Raw genomic sequence first — 17,803 nt, 5'->3', positions numbered from 1 at the left:
GTTCCTCCGATCCGTGGCTTTTCTGGAAACCAGCAGCGAATTTGGGAAAACTCCTTCCTTATCACACCTCATGATTTTTCCTATGAGTCCTTCCTTGTCGAACTTTCAACGATACCTATTAGAAAGAAGGGTAAGGGTCTCTTTAAGCCATGTGACATCTCCCTCTTATCAAACAGACGAGAAATCAAACAGGGAAGGGGAACTAGGTGAGATAGACACAAGACGCTGACCAACGGACTATACCAAAATTGGGAAAAATGCGACGGAACGATAGAAAAGACGGAGACAAAGTCACTAACTATAGCACTTGGCTCAGAACGAAAATTTGCTAATACAAGTAACGATTTACTTCGTTACAAACCCCCTCCCTAGGCCAATATTATTTCACATAATATTGCCGATAACAAAATCATCTGAACAAAACAGAAATTGCATGGCTTGAATGCAACTAGTGCATGTGCTCGGCTGGGGGCAATCTATGGTCACTAATTCGTTCTGAAGAAACTTAGTTATGCAACAAGTAATCTTCTTAAATACAAATTTGTTTTAATCTCTCTTAAATTAAAAATTCGTAATACAAGGTCTCTAACACAACAACTCTTCTCATTCTTTCAATTCCAAAACTTCGGATGCAATAAAAAAAAAAAAACTACCGCTGGTTCTTTTTCAAACTCACGTGTTCACTATTGTCTCTAAACAACTCAAAGGTCTGGTCGCTAATCGTAAAAACAAAAGAAAAGGACACACAAGATACACAATTTCAAACACACAGTAATAGAGTTTGTGATCTCACTCGAATTATCTCAATAAAATTAGAGTGAAAATCCCTACAACTCAAAAATTTCTTCCCAGAAATTAACTCAATAAAACTTGATCATCACCCTCACTGAGTTTCTCCTCATTAGTGATGGGGCTTTCTGTACAACTACCAACAGAAATTTCCCTCAAGTCTTCCACCAAACGAAGTCTTACTGTCGAAATTTTACCACCAGGGTTAGAAAAGGGCAAAATATGGTCAGTCACAATAAGAAAAAAAAACTCAAGAAAATACTCATTTCCTTCACTTCTACCGTTAATTTTCCCTTGGGATTCAGGGCTACATGCAACCACTGCATACCCCCTCCCTAAATTCTACTACCTTTGGTTCCGGTAAAACACAGGAACCACATTGGTCTCTAATTTCGTATCATTATAAAAATGAGTGTAAGTATCGTTGGCACACATTTCTCTCAGAAACAAACTCTTTCTTCACTCGACTTGATACAAGGTTGACTGCAGGGTACCCATTAAATATCCCCCACTCGACTCAGCACTCTGTACCTTACGCACTTCCCCTCTCGCTATACTCAACACCACGCACGGTATCTCTGAATATACAGCGTTTACACCACTAATGCTTATTCTCTCTCATGGCCCGTTTGGTGCCATGATACTCTAATTTTACTATTTTGAACTATTTAAAATTTTCGAGCTCTTCTTCCCTCTAGTCTCTAAACGTACTAACTTACGTCTCACTACCACACTCATATATTGGACCTGGGTGCTGTCATGGAAAAAATCATTTTGTCTCTGGATGGGGGCAGAACGTAGAGTCTGTCAATTTCTTTGATTTTCTTAAAATTCCTAAGAATTTTCTCTAAATCTTGGACACTATTGACACTAAAGGACGAAACATAACGCCTGTTTTCCGGATTTAACACACGAAAAGCAATACGCAATATTTCACCATCCGTCATAGGATTACGAAAGTGTTGAGCAATAGAACACAAACTCAACAAGTAATCTGTAATATTTTCACCCTTAGCCTGGGTACGGGCCTTAAACTCATCATAGACATCCTCATCGTCTACAGTCTCTAAAAATTCACGCTTAAATAATCTCTGGAATTGTCCCCACGACCTAATGTCAGGCTTGACGTACCGATACCATTGACTCGCCGATCGTCGTAAGACACTAGGTATTACACGCAATAATTCCAGGTCACTACTAAGATTAGAATTTTTACAATCATTCACTCGGTCTAGAAATTCCTCCGGATCTTCTTTGTCATCAGCAGAAAAACGAATATCCCAATCCTTCAATAATTTAACCAATGTAAACCCTAATCCCGAACTGCGACCTAGGAAAGGGCAATATTGGGTCGGGCTTGTTTCGTTTTCTAGGCTAGATATTGACTCCTGAGGACTAAAATTCATTTCTTCTCCGGCATTGATATTCGAATCAAATTTCGTCGAGGAGCCCTGATAGGGCCAAGAATACACCCTATCATTCAGTTCTTGTGCAAATTCACTCGCAAACTGGCTTCGGGGGGATGGTCTAAATCTCTCCGCCAATTACCTCTTTTTGCAGGCTCCCCAACAAAAGTTTGATTATTCCAGAGCAAACGAACAAAACTAACTCGGCGCTGGGCAGGCCCAACTTGGTCAAAAGACTGTTCTGCATTTCGTCTATTCAAAACTTTAGGCACTGCTCCCCTAGACACATCTAATGGGGTGTTAAAGGGTCTCAAGGAATTATCATCCACTACCCGGATTCCCCCCCGGACACAGAAAAGAGTGTACATTAGGACTACGGGTCTCATTCTCCAAGAATACAACATCCTGACCATCACTAGTCGTGTGGACCGGCGCAAAAGACATCCTGGCCGCACCAGGGCTTAAACTCCACGAACTAGGCACACAACAAGGTGACGAAATACCCATACTCGTTAAAGACCATGTAGTTCTGGTCGGACATGAAGTCGAAAACCCACTCGACATAGTAGTCATGGGCGAAAAAGTAATCGCTACAGAGGTCACAACTAACGCCTTCTCAACTGGGCCCATACCCACACTACTCTCTAATAAATCACTGTTGGGCATTTCAACTACAGTCGTATCGGTCCCTATACCAAAAATTAATTCGGTCACTCTCCAAAAATTAAATTTGGTCTTTTAAACTTTCCGAAGAGTCCGAAATTCTCTGAACATCGACTAGATCTCTACTCGAAAATAAAAACAAGTTCAATCTCTCATAACACAACTCTAGTTTGCTCGCCGCGGTAATCAATCGAGCTGGTTAATTGGTCTTAATAAAAACAACATAAAAAATGGGGTATGTCATTTAATGGTCGCTAAACCCTCACACAGACACTAAAATAACGGGACCAAAAATAAGACATACAAAATACACAAAATCCAACTCAAAATCACGAAAATAATACTCTCAAAAAAAATAATTTTGTCTGAAAGAAAAAGCGGATATTTTCGAACGTCAATGACACGCCGGTTTGTGATTATTTACAAACGCGTGCTACACACTGTCAGCTCGTTCACCTGACTCCGCTCTACCGCCAAAACCGCGACCCGCCAAAACTACCGCGTCTCCGTGCGGACTTGAAAACCGTTGGTCGACAAATTAACTCTTGACGACGCCCAACTCATTTTTAGGAATTCACATCAACTTTCTCAAATAATTTCTATTTTTCAATGACACAAAAAAAGAACACTAAAAATTATTATTAGAGGAAAGTCAATGTTCTGTATGGAAGGGAATAATTACGGATACAATCCGCACTCAAGGGCTGGCCTCTTTGGTCTCTAAATCGGTCACAAATCACACCAGACAAAAATTATAATTTCTTTATCACAAATCCTCTGGACACAAAACAGGACTACTCGGTCACTATTTTTTAAAAAAACCGGAGATCTTAGCGTGGCCCCACTTTGGGCGCCAATTTGTAACAGGGATTTTAATAGTTATTTATAATTTACTCAATATAAACTATTGCATCGATAACCCGAAATTCAATCACTATAATCTCGAAAACTCTAATTAACAGAAAAACACAATATTCAACAATATCTCATTAAAGGGGGGAACTGCTGAGAATTAAAATCGCGATGCATCGATCTCCAGATTCCTTGGACAATAGGCAAACCTTAACTGTTTCTTTGAAACTCGTAACGACAGCGTCTCCAAATCTCCAACAAATTTCGAGAAACAATAACGCCAAACAAAAACAGGGAATTAACTCAAAGAATCACTCACAAATTAAAATAAAAAGTAGTAATAATTTATTTAAAAAACAATAAAGAAATTTAAGTAATTAAAATTAAAACGTACAAAAATCTTAACTTGCAATAATTCTAATTTAAATTTAAAAATTTAAAAATTTTAAATTTAAAAATGAAAATCAATAAAAATTATGAAAATTAGCTTCTAAATTTTTAAAATTCAATGCTTTCAATATTTTCAAATTCATATTACCAAAAATTCAAATACATACAAAAATAATAACATTTTAGAATTATTTTTAACATTTTTGAGAAAAAAATTATATTCAAAATTTTTAATTTAAATCATCAAACATCTATCAACATTTATATTTTTTATTTAAATAATTAAATAATTGTTACTTTACATATATATTTACATTTAATTAATACTTAACACATATACAACAAATATACCTTGAAAGAAAATTTTCCACGGTCGGAGGAATTGAAGCCGGGTTGCGCGCACCAGAAGCCGTCACGCTACCACTATGCCATCCTAGCCTCAATGGACAGTTTTCAAAAACTGATATTTAAGTTGCATATCCATGGATATCAAATGCATTTGAAGAAAAATATTTTCTTGGATCAAGAATACCGGCATTGTGTTAAATAAAAAAAGATTCAAAGCAAATAAATAAAATGATTCGATTCGAGAAACATGAATTCTCCAGACAATACTTTATTATTTCGCTTAAGAACATAATATTCTAGATTCAATACTTTTTAGTACTTCGGATAAGTAAAATATTTGGTTGAAATAATAACATATTTAGTTCCGCCAAATACTGAATTGTGGAGTTTCGCTTGGGCTGTCGTCGAGGAAAGTCACGTTTTCTTTCTCTCGCAATTCAAATCAATATGTGAATTTTTGGTTACATGGTGTTGTAAGAACTATAGTTTTTAATAGTGTTTTATACCATAGTACTTTGTTTGGTGCTGTTTATTTTATTTTTTGATGGTGTTATAGTTACTGTTTTATCTGGTTTGTTTTATAACAACAACAAGAGTTTGTGTTTAGTCACGTTACTTTATCTTTTTATATTTATGACTGGATTTTAGAGTTGTGCAAAAAGCTCGATCGAGTATTTCAAGCTTTTCGTTTTTTTAGCAGAGCTGAGCAGAATCAATCCAAACTTGAACCAAATTCCATCCGACACGTGCAGTATTAAACCTAAAATAAACACGTGCAGTATTAAACCTAAAATAATTTTGAGCACTTGAATTTTTTGAGTACTCAAATATTTTTGAGTAACTAAAACTCGAGCCTGGCTCGAGTATCGTGCCCGGCTCGAGCTCGACCATGCTATTCGAGCTTTTTGCACACCTCTACTGGATTTCTATCAGTGATATCGTGCATTTAAAAAAAGTGCAAGTTTACTAAATTCCCCTATTGCAATTAGCGGTTGCAACATTTAATATGGATTGTTGGTTTATTTTAAAATATTCTTTTCGAAATTTCTGTAAGTACTGTCTTTATTGTATAATTCTGTGAGTCACTATACCTTTGTTTTCTAATATGTCAACAAGTGTAAACGAAGAGAGATGGAATCATCTCTTTTCATTAATTAACGACCTATCTGCTTCGCACTCAGACTTAAGACAGAAAATACAAGAGACTAATGAGATTCTGGTAAATATTAAAGACAATGAAGCTGACAATGAAGGAAGATTAGCTATTATAGAGAAAGGTGTGTCAGGTTTATATGATTCCCATCAAGCCAAGAACATTATTCTTTTTAAATTGGAAGACTCGGATGTAGTAAATGCAAACCTATTGGAAACAATATCTCAACTCTTTGACCGACAGATTGGCTCAGTCGGATAAGTGCCTGGCGTTGGTGGTCGTTTAAGGGCCAAGGGTATAAGTATCCTTGATTCGCGCCCACTTGGCTTGGTATTTTTCCGGCACGTGAGACAATCTGAGCGGGAGGTTTGACGTCGAGGTATAATGATGTGCACCGTCGATTATTGTCCGGTACACACCATTAGAACTCGACTGTCGATAAACCGGTTGTACTCAGAGAGGTTTTCTACAGTTTCCCTCTTCTCTGGCGAGAAAACCCATTGACGGGTGGTCCAGGCGTAATGCGAGTACTCCTAATAAAGTCGGCTGTAGACGCAAAATTAGGTTAATATATAGAATTTTCATATGTAGAATGGTTATGCTTAATCCAAAAAAGTATTTCTCGGGGACTCTTGTCGAAGTGCGTAAGGCCAATAGGGCAGGAGTATAAACAATATCTCAACTCTTTAGAGATGTTGACATTAATATCCCGGACTTGGACATTGCTGATGCCTTCCGTCTTGGCATAATCAAGGGTAATCGACCTGTTTTAATAAAATTCATTGCAGTAAGATGGGTTAAAATGCTTTTTACTAAACTGAAAAAATTGAAAGAGAGAAACCTATTTATATCAAATGACCTTTCTGAAGAAGATAGAAAACAACGACGACAGCTGGTGTTACAATTAAGTGAATTAACCCTCACGGGCTCGAGCCAGGTCCCTCGGACCCGGAGGAAAGATTTTTTGATCTACCTCCGGTTAAGAAAATATTATTGGAAAATCAACTTCACATTAGGCTTGGGGACGTAAAAACACACATTTTTCATCAGTATAAACAATTTTTTATTTATAAAATACTCTGGTAAATTACCTTCTCAGTCGAACATACGTAAGGGCTCAAGCCGGGTCCGAGGGACCCATGTAATGAAAAAAAATTTTTTGATTTGCAATTTTTATGCAATATTGGATTTATTTATGGTATTTTTATCAACAACTGCTATAATAAGTGATAACATATGCTTGATACATCGGTAAATTTAATAGAACAAAAAATACAAACTAGAAAAATCTTGCTTGATAAGTATGTAGTTCGATTTATTCAAAATGACTCATTAATTTTATTAAACAAATTTTTGTTATAACTTGATTACTTTTTAATATTTAAAATTTTTTATGCAATTATATCATTAAAATTGTATTAAATATAGAAAATATGAAGCACTCTGCTATTAAATTTTATTTTTTATTGCATTGAAACATCCGGGTCCCTCGGACCCACCTTGTGCGCGCATTTCAAAAATTGAAGTCGAGCCTGTGAGGGTTAAGAAAATCGGGCATTAGAGGGATAATTTCTAAGAATGAAATAAAAATTGTGAAGTACTCAGACAATAATTCACATACAAATAAAGACCCTAGCCAATCGGTAATCAATTCTGGGAAAGAGCAAAAGAGGAAAGACTCTCTGAAATATGAAAAAATCCCTAAGGTGGCTGAGCTGAAGAATTCGGAGCTGAGAAGAAACAGAGGAAGATCTAAAACTGGAGGTGATGAATCGCAATCGGTTCCCAACCCTATCAGCAAATACTTATCTTTTAACTCACCTTCACTGGAAAATAACTTCCCACCGCCAGCCTCTTCACTTTCTGCTAAAAAAACAAAAATGTGATGAGGTAAAGTAGCAACGAACAGGTGATTCCATATTTTCTTTTCAAAGCCTTGGTTAAAATTACTTCATCTCAAGTAAGGTTCTGTTTTGGAATATTCATGGAATTGGCAATCTATCGGATATTTACCACATCTCCAGATCACAGGACATTTTTTGTATCTGCGAAACATGGAATGAGGGTGAACGGATCCCTTCATTGAACACAAATCTTCATGACTTCATTCAGGTGCCAGTTACAAAAATCCACAAGCGTGGTAGAGCAAGAGGAGGACTATTAATTATTTTAACCCTAAAATCTTTTTTATCTCTGTGTTATTTAATACTGTCAATCAAATTTTTGTGAAAGTGAGGTCACGCTTAACTAATGATATGTTTATTTTAGGTTTGGTTTACTTGTCCCCTGTTGATGATATAATCAGATTTTTAGACAATTTTAATTGTTTTATGGATAATATTTCTTCTAAATTTACTGCCATTCTAATCATTATGGGTGGCAATTTTAATGGAAGAGTATCAGAATTAAATCAGTTAAACCCTTCTATCTTTTATATCAATGTTTCGGTCTTTTCGGAAAGGACTCCTTTGGATGGCACATGATGGCAGGGCTTCAATTCCACCTTTTCCAATTAAACAAAGACTGACTGTACATTTCCTATTGTACAAAGTAAAATTCGCCAATAATAATTATTACCTATAGACCGATTATACAAAAAGTAACTGATTACAAGGTATTCAACTCTAAAGAAATTAAATATTCAACTGACCGACACTTCATGGATCGATTGTACAAAGACCGACTCTACACCTATATAATTTTTTAATATTTTAAATTTTCATGGACCAACTGTACAAAGACCGACTGTACAACAATATAATCTTTAGAAATTTTTAATCTTTTGAATCTTTATGGACCGACTGTACAAAGACCGACTCTACAACAATATAATTTTTCAAAATTTCGAATCTTCATGGACCGACTGTACAAAGACCGACTCTACAACAATATAATTTTTCAAAATTTCGAATCTTCATGGACCGACTGTACAAAGACCGACTATACAACAATATAATTTTTCAAAATTTCGAATCTTCATGGACCGACTGTACAAAGACCGACTCTACAACAATATAATTTTTCAAAATTTCGAATCTTCATGGACCGACTGTACAAAGACCGACTCTACAACAATATAATTTTTCAAAATTTCGAATCATCATGGACCGACTGTACAAAGACCGACTCTACAACAATATAGTTTTTCAAAATTTCGAATCTTCGTGGACCGACTGTACAAAGACCGACTCTACAACAATATAATTTTTCAAAATTTCGAATCTTCGTGGACCGACTGTACAAAGACCGACTCTACAACAATATAATTTTTCAAAATTTCAAATCTTCATGGACCGACTGTACAAAGACCGACTCTACAACAATATAATTTTTCAAAATTTCGAATCTTCATGGACCGACTGTACAAAGACCGACTCTACAACAATATAATTTTTCAAAATTTCGAATCATCATGGACCGACTGTACAAAGACCGACTCTACAACAATATAGTTTTTCAAAATTTCGAATCTTCGTGGACCGACTGTACAAAGACCGACTCTACAACAATATAATTTTTCAAAATTTCGAATCTTCGTGGACCGACTGTACAAAGACCGACTCTACAACAATATAATTTTTCAAAATTTCGAATCTTCATGGACCGACTGTACAAAGACCGACTCTACAACAATATAATTTTTCAAAATTTCGAATCTTCATGGACCGACTGTACAAAGACCGACTCTACAACAATATAATTTTTCAAAATTTCGAATCTTCGTGGACCGACTGTACAAAGACCGACTCTACAACAATATAATTTTTCAAAATTTCGAATCTTCATGGACCGACTGTACAAAGACCGACTATACAACAATATAATTTTTCAAAATTTCGAATCTTTGTGGACCGACTGTACAAAGACCGACTCTACAACAATATAATTTTTCAAAATTTCGAATCTTCATGGACCGACTGTACAAAGACCGACTCTACAACAATATAATTTTTCAAAATTTCGAATCTTCATGGACCGACTGTACAAAGACCGACTCTACAACAATATAATTTTTCAAAATTTCGAATCTTCATGGACCGACTGTACATTAATATAGATTTTAATATTTTGAATCTTCATGAACCGAATGTTCAAAGACCGACAATACAACAATATAATTTTTCAAGATTTCAAATCTTTAAAGACCAATTCAAATCTTTTTGACACAACATTATAAAGACTATTTTAATTTGTATGTATAAACTTTTATTGTATGAAATTATATTTGTTACATTGCGAAATATGGAATAATTTTTTATTCGTCAAAAATGACTGAACATTAAAGATAACGTGTTGAATTAAATATTTGTGTTTTAAACTCGTGGCGCTCTTTTTTTTGAGGATGGCTTCAAGTCTTTTTGTTTTTTCTCTGTTGGTTTTCGTTTTCTTGTTGTTGTAGGCTCAATATCCTTTTCTAATGTTGCTGATAATTCTATAAATTTATTGTATTTTAACTTTTTATGTTTTTACAATTTACAGCATCAAAAAGTTTTTTAGTTTTATATAAATACTTTAAGGGCTATCCAAATATTACGTCACACTATTTTTGACCATTTTTTACCCTCTCTACCCCTTTTCACACTCTAGTATGTACATTAACGCCATTTTTTCTTATTCGTGTCACAAATTGCTTGATTCCCTATCCCCTCAGAATGTGATATGTGATTTTGTCTTTAAATTGTGTAATACAAAATTTCCAATCTTTTTAATACGTTTTGAAATACATATTGTGATTATATGAAACTCCTCAAAAACTTTTTGATAATGCGTAAAATTTGTTATATTTTTTCAACAAGCGTTTCAATATTAGAAATATTAAATATTTTATATTAAATTATCACAATTTTATCAATATTTAAATAGGTTTAACTTTTTATCGCATACCAGTAATTTCTAGCAAGTCTTTTAATTGATTTTGATGTTCACGTGTAACGACTGTTTTCAAAAACTCTTCTAAATCAATTCTATATTTAATAATCAAAATATATTAATTACATAAATAATAAGGTAAGTTATTATAATATTAATAATGATAATAATAATAATAATAATTATAATAATAATAACGTTAGTTATGTTAGTAATATTGTAATGATAGGATGTAAAAAAAATTCTTTAGTTTCCTTACTTTTTATCAATCAATTCTTTTTGACAATAAAGAATATGAGCGTCGTTGGTAATAGAAGTTTTCGACTCTCTACGTCTAATGGAATAACCTTTCAAAACTCTTAAGTACTGTAAATCTTCGGAAGCAATGTAGGCCGCCATTTTTGCTATTATCATTTATTAATAATGATTTGTTTGATTTGTAAGTTGTGATTTTATTTTAATTATTTTTTTATATTGTATAACATAACTTAAATTTTTTAATTTTGAATGCTTATAGTAATATACGAATAGAAATAATTATATCCCCACTGCTGTTTTGAATTTTCATTGGATATTTTAAAAAAACTTTCGTACAATATGAAGTCTATACGAATACTAAATAATAATAAACAATACATTTAAATCACTGAAAAATTTTCGATTATTTCTTTTTGTCTATAAATAACTCAGAACTTACTTAAGAAAGCATACATATGCGGATGATTGCCTCCTAATTCGTCAAATGCGTTTTTATGAAATGATTCTACTGCATTGTTTGTTCTTTGGCTACAATCACAAACACATAGCACAGATGCTAGAGGAATCCACTGATTCTTGACATAATCGAGAAAGGTTTTAATATCTTTGAAATTTTGTATATCATCCTTGCATACTTTTTCTATCAATTCTAAACCTTCTGAAAATCGAGTATCAGGTGCTAACGCAAGGTTCATCACCATCCATAGTACAGTTTTTGGAGCCTTTTTACGAATTAAACCTAGTTTTTTCCAATACCTTAACAATGCCTAAATAATAATTTATAATTTTAGAATAATTTCATGTTATAAAATATTATTACAATTTTCAAAACAATAAAATTATCTCATTGTTTCTGATGGAAAGAGATTTGGTATTGTCAATGAAATCTTTCGTATCGAAAACTGAGTGTTAAATTTTCTTAAAACAATTAAATTAACAAATGGAAAAAATACATTTGTTACTTTTAAAAAAAAGTAATCAATAAAACTTTTTTTTAACCTAAAAAAATATAAAAATGATTTAAATGATTTATGTATGCAGAATAATTATAACCTGGCAGAAATGAAACCAGCATGCTTTAACTGTGATCTCCTTTGAAATGCTGTTGGTTATTGACTTTTGTATAGCGGTCTCGAAATCTGACATGATTTCTATCAAATTCTCTTTCAATTTGGGAGCTAGATTCAAAATCTTTTTCCATACGGCAGTGTATAACAGTAAGGTTTTTCGTGTCATTAAAACCCATAATGAACAAAAATTCTAAAAAATTTAAAAAATATTGATATTGACAGTATAATTATATTTAAATAAACATTTTATTAATTTGTTTAAAAATGTTGGTTTATTTTCATATATACTCACTGTACCCCGATTTTGGATATGAACAGTGTATAATTGATAAATTGACATTTGACGTGGAGAAACCTATAATTCATTATTACAATAATAAATGTAAATTTTAATTTTTTTAATATATAGAATATAATATTTACATTTAAGATATATTAATAAATTAATATATATTAAATAATATTATTTAGATTAATTGTTTTGTTATATATTTTTACCGAAAAAGTTGCATCGATATCAACTTTCTTTGTGTCACACGAATTTAATAACGATATCATTAAATCCGATCCAAATATTGCAGCTGCCGATCCATCGTTTACTTCGACAATGCCACGAAACAAGCTTTTAGTCGGTTCGAAATTATTTTTTAACACATTCTCAAAATCTGTCAAGTATTTTGGAATATTTGGTAATTTATTTTCACTTCTACGAAATATCGAGGATCTCATAGAATTAAAATTTAAGGATGATCCAATTTCCGGTGGTTGTCTATACATTAACGAATTCGAAAATAATGCGCTTTTAGAAAATCTTTCGAAAATTTACTGTACATTTTGATGCACGCTTTTTCTCATATATTATAAAACAAGAAATAATAATATAATATATTATATAATATATTATATATATTATAATATATATATATAATATATATATAATATATTATATAATATATTATTATTATTATATTATATTATTATAATATAATATATTATATATTATATATTTATAATATCAGAAAAAAATTTACTAAAATTGAAAAACTTACTTAGAAACAATGGAATTGAACAAGTTTTTTGGTTTCAAAGGAGTGTTTTCGCTTTCTTTTAAAATTACATTTTTTAATTTTGATACTTTTTGCGCATTTACATCTGCTTCGTGATTGTGACCTTTTGTAATTTCTACTAATTTGGATTCATTATTTTCCTTTGTTGTACCAAGACAACCGTAAGTATCATAATTGACACAGCGAAAGGTAGAAAATTCTGATGTATCGTCATTCTTTTTCGATTTTTTATGATAATAGAAACCACGATAAAAGTATTTTGATGAATTCTTGCGTTCACCTTCTTCCTTTTCCATTTGTCTTTAATAAAAATGATAATGATAATAATAAATTTTACAAAACATTTTGTAATTTGTAATTCAATAATTTTACCTTATTCTTATAGATACAAATTTAAAAAAATTGTATTTCTCTTCTTATTTTGTAATATATTCAAAAAAATACTGGTATTAATTTGATATAAGAATAAATAATGTGAAATGCTGATATTCACACTGTCTATTGTTTTATTATTTTCAATTTGTATATTACTATATTCACATATAAACACAAGTTGTCAAATCATCACGACAATTTGTAATATTATTATATTACAAATATACTGTGCGCTTTATTGGAAAATTGAGAAATGGAAGAGTTAAATGGTGAAAGAAAAGGGACTTCAAAATATTTCGCTGATGGGTTCTTTTATCATAAAATGAAAAGCAAGGAAGAATCAGACAAAAATAAAAAGGAGAAAATCATTTATCGATGTGCAACACGGGCAAGTACTTCCTGTACTGCTACAGCAGAAGAAGATGAAAGTACTAAGGAAGTAAAATTTTTCGGATGTCATATTGATAAACCAGTAGCTCATGGAGCAACTTTGTGTCGATTGAAAGAAAAAATGTTACTCATGGCTGAAAACACGTCTTTACCTTTGCGATCTATTTACGATCAAGTTCTCGAAGAGTGAGCAAAATTAATTATTAATTAAAGTTGAAATATGCAATAACAAATTTTAAATTTCGATTATTTTATTTTACTTATTATGAAATAATTTTATTTATAAAACTTTTTTTAATTTAATTTAATTAAAAATTTTAATTGAATTTAAATATTAATTAGTAATTTTCTTTACGCAGCCAATTAGAAGAAATAAAGAAATTGGTTAATTTTGAATCAGTCAAAACTATGATGAGCAGGAAAAGAAATATAAATGCGGGACAAATTCCGGAAACAATGGAAGGCTTTGCAGAGAGTTTAGAAAATAATATTTTTTTAAAAGGTTATTACCAAGAAACTATAACTGTGGGTGAATCGTGTGCAACGATATTTATGTCTAATCTAATGAGTACATTTTTGCGAGAAAACACATTTTCCACTGGATACATTGAAGACTCGATTCGTGTAAGATTTAAATTACTTAAATATTTAAAAAAACAAAGTAAATTATTAAATAAAATTTTAAAAAAATTAATATAAAATTTGAAATACAAATTATAATTAATTAAATCTTGCAGCTTCCTTCCATGAAACATGATTTTTCGCATCTTTACACTGTGAGTGTGAAAAAAAATGAGAGCAAAATAGATCCGGTGAATAAATTAAAAATTTAATATTTAATTCTTTGCCCTACTGATGCAGTTATTTAATTTTAATTTTATGTAAATTTAATTTCGAAGATTTATACGCCAATATGGATTTTGATGTCTGATAGGAGTTTACAATAATATGATGCGGTTTGGTGTAAAATTAGAGAATTAATACCATCGTTGAAAGTTGAGCAAATCAAATGCGGTTTTAAAGAAAACTCTGTAAATGCTATTCATCAAAATTTGAAAGAATCAATTCTTCAAGGAACTTGGCATCATTATATAATAGTAATAATTAATTGTTTAAAAAGTACTGCATTTTTCAGATTAATGCAAATTTGCAGGAAACTTACAACCCTTTTAATTACAAACTTGGATTAAAAATTTGAATTTGAATATCTTTGTTCAATGTTCAGATCGCATTATATTATTTATATTATTATTTAGTATTTTTTCTTTTTTTAATTTTTACTCATATAATAGGAATTATTGGCTGAGTGGAAATCACTGAAAATTCCAGATAATTGCATAAGTGTTTTGTGGATGGCATTAGGACTACCACTACTCCCATTATCACATTTTGAAGATGGAATTCATATTATTCAAACTGAGGCTGATAAAATAGCACTTCAAGAACCACTGGTGAATTCATATATGACATACTTAAGAACGAATTGGACACAATTGGCAGAATCAGTCAACTCTTTCCATTGCAACCAGAAAATGGATCCATTCGAAGCAACATTTTTTACTTATTTACTTTCATCAATAAGTCAAGTGTCAGACCCTGATATTTTAAAATTAATCAGTGAGTTGGTTTCATTATCTATTGAAACTTATAAATTTATTTCTTTGTGTTCTGAAGGTTAATGTTAAGTAACACTTTCAATTTAAAAAAACAGCTACGTAATCGACTTTTCACTTAACAGAATTTTCATTTGCTTAAACTTTATTTAGTTAAATTCTAATCTACCTAACATAATTCACGAATTAACTAATAATATATTTTTAAGTTTGAAAACTTAAAAAAATTTTATTTTTTACGTAAATTGACTTTATTGTTTCTCAGAAATAATTGTAAAATTAATGAAACGCGAAGATAAAAAATTAACTAAAGTGAAAGATGGAAAAAAATTAAAGCAAAGTAAAATGTTAAAATGGACCCTAGATTCGCATATAATCGAATGTCAAGAGAAACTGATAGTAAAACACTTGACATTAAAGAATTTTTTACTGAATGTCATAAATTGTAATCGGCGTCTGGCTTACCAAAATCTATTGTTTCAAATGAGTAAGCAACAATAACCGTCGTAAAGTTATAAATCAAATCAAAATTTTATTTTTATAATTATTTTTAAAATGTTTTAGGAATTGATAATGAAGAGAACAAGTTGTTATCTGATTCTTCATTGTTGAAAAAGAATGAAAATACACCAGGTTTTTACTCATTATATATAAATAATTTATAGAATTATTTTTAATTAGTACTAAATAATAAATATATTTATTGATAAACATATAAAAAATATAGAATCTGTGTCAGAAAATCTACGTGCTCTTTTACCTGGCGAAATCACAGAACCTTCAAATTCATGCTCAGAACAAAGAGATGGAAATTTAACATATCCACTACTAGGTAACGTACTAAATATAATTTTGCTGTGTAGTGTGTACAAACAAGTGTATTCTTACTAATTGTAATAAGTGAAATACTTATTACTTGTTAGGGGAGACTGGGGCGAAAAGTTAAATTGTGAAAACAGTTAAAATTCATTATCTTTCGAACGGAAATAGTTAGAGCATTTCAATTTTAATTATAGAAGAGTGTTATCACCCTAAATAAATGTGCGGAGTTATGTGACATTCTGCTAATTTTTGTGGTGTCCATATTTAAATTCTTTTTCACCCTACTTTTGAAAATTTTTTCCTAAAAGAAAATTTTAACTTTTAAGTATATTTTTTGCATTTATTCTCACCGCGATTTTTTTACTTCATTATTAGGGTCCCCTGAAGAGATACCTAAAGGTATTTGCTAAATATCTTTAGTCAGATTTTTTATATTTGTTGTTAAAGCAAGAAACGCACCCTGGGGCGAAATGATAAATCATTCACGTTCAATAAACTACTTGTTTACGTATAGTTTAACTTATCTACTACTTAACACCTATCAGAAAATAGTTTCAGTAGGCTAGAAATAGAATTTAGTTAAAGTTTATTTTATTTAGATAAAGTTAAAAGAAACAAAATTTTCAAAGAAGGACAAAACATGTATTTTATGCGAAAATATCAGAAACTTTTTTATTGAAAGTTGTAGGGGAAAAGTTGACCTACAATATTGATGTATAAATATTTGCATCTAAGCGGATTATATTGTCTAAAAATCATTTATGCAAAATTTAACTTTTCGCCCCAGTATCCCCTAATCAGTAAATTTAATCTATTAAATAAGTAGAATTTCACTGATTGTCTAAATCACTAACACTGTTATTACAATTTATAGATTTTGATGAGCTCATTGAAATAGGTGAGAAATACTATTAAGTAATTATTAAATTATTACATATAATTTTTTATGTTTATCTAATTAAAAAATACAATTATTTTATTAAAGGGCTTAATCAAGAATTGGAGAATGATTTATCTTCAAATATTGAAGAAGAGCAATTTCCTCCAGGTATTAAATAAAATTGCAATTATACAAATTAGATACAAGTAAAAGAAAAACAATAGAAATAATAAAACATGAAAAGTAACAATGTGAACGAATAACTTTAAAGTTGTACATTTGTACCCTTTTTGTGACGATTTTACACTAAAATAATTTATCTTTATAAAATATAATTCTTATGCACTTGTTATATAGATGCAGATAAAGGAGTCAGTATTGCAGTTGAGGAAGATCCTACCAAAAATGGTTTATTACAAAGTTCGAAATCAAAACCATCACCTACACTACCAACATTAAAAGAAAACAAGTTAGCAAACAAAACAAAAACACCCATTAAAACATCTACTAATGTTCAAAAGGCACCACAACGAATTTTGAGACCAAAAAGAGGACGACCAATTGATAAACCCAAAGCAAAAGACCCAGCAAAAGACAAATCTCAGCCGCCTATAAAAAAAGGACGCAGAGCGATTAATAATTAGTGTTGTGATTAATGATTAGTGTTAATGAGTTGATACAATAAATTAAATATTTTGCATTTAGAAAAAACCTTGTCTACATTATTAATTCTAAATCAAAATTATAAAAATAACACATTTAAACTAATAGTCATCAGTACCATAAACAAATAAAAGAATTAAAATTTCTAAAAATTACATTGTTGAAGAGTCGGTCTTTGTCCAGTCGGTCCATGAA

The 17,803-nt window shown here is 31.1% G+C and overlaps 2 protein-coding genes across 5 annotated transcripts; one reads left to right on the top strand and one right to left on the bottom strand.

Moving 5' to 3' along the window:
* Window positions 1–9,898: 9,898 nt before the first annotated feature.
* LOC122511134 lies at window positions 9,899–12,676 on the bottom strand. The gene is made up of 5 exons (XM_043626199.1): window positions 12,297–12,676; window positions 11,782–12,153; window positions 11,168–11,495; window positions 10,730–10,874; window positions 9,899–10,565 (listed from the first exon to the last, which is right to left on the bottom strand). The coding sequence occupies exons 2-5, from the start codon at window positions 11,962–11,964 to the stop codon at window positions 10,475–10,477; spliced, it is 747 nt and encodes a 248-aa protein (XP_043482134.1). The 5' UTR covers window positions 11,965–12,153; window positions 12,297–12,676; the 3' UTR covers window positions 9,899–10,474.
* Window positions 12,677–13,320: 644 nt separating this feature from the next.
* Window positions 13,321–15,528, top strand: LOC122511133. Of its 4 annotated transcripts, none has more exons than XR_006302492.1 (5): window positions 13,321–13,816; window positions 13,990–14,254; window positions 14,368–14,442; window positions 14,530–15,247; window positions 15,509–15,528. XR_006302492.1 is itself a non-coding variant. In XM_043626198.1 (4 exons), the coding sequence occupies exons 1-4, from the start codon at window positions 13,494–13,496 to the stop codon at window positions 14,575–14,577; spliced, it is 711 nt and encodes a 236-aa protein (XP_043482133.1). In that variant the 5' UTR covers window positions 13,321–13,493; the 3' UTR covers window positions 14,578–15,288. The 4 variants fall into 4 exon arrangements, 1 of the variants encoding a protein (XP_043482133.1); XR_006302493.1 differs by lacking the exon at window positions 15,509–15,528 and having other exon boundaries at window positions 14,530–14,727; window positions 14,960–15,288; XR_006302491.1 differs by lacking the exon at window positions 15,509–15,528 and having other exon boundaries at window positions 14,530–14,727; window positions 14,923–15,288.
* The last annotated feature ends 2,275 nt before the right edge of the window (window positions 15,529–17,803 follow it).

This window comes from Leptopilina heterotoma, unplaced genomic scaffold (assembly GCF_015476425.1).
Source record: "Leptopilina heterotoma isolate Lh14 unplaced genomic scaffold, ASM1547642v1 Lhet_802, whole genome shotgun sequence".
In the NCBI taxonomy this organism is placed as follows: domain Eukaryota; kingdom Metazoa; phylum Arthropoda; class Insecta; order Hymenoptera; family Figitidae; genus Leptopilina; species Leptopilina heterotoma.
Note: the sequence above shows the minus strand (reverse complement) of the source record. Positions and strands in the feature narration are given on the sequence as shown.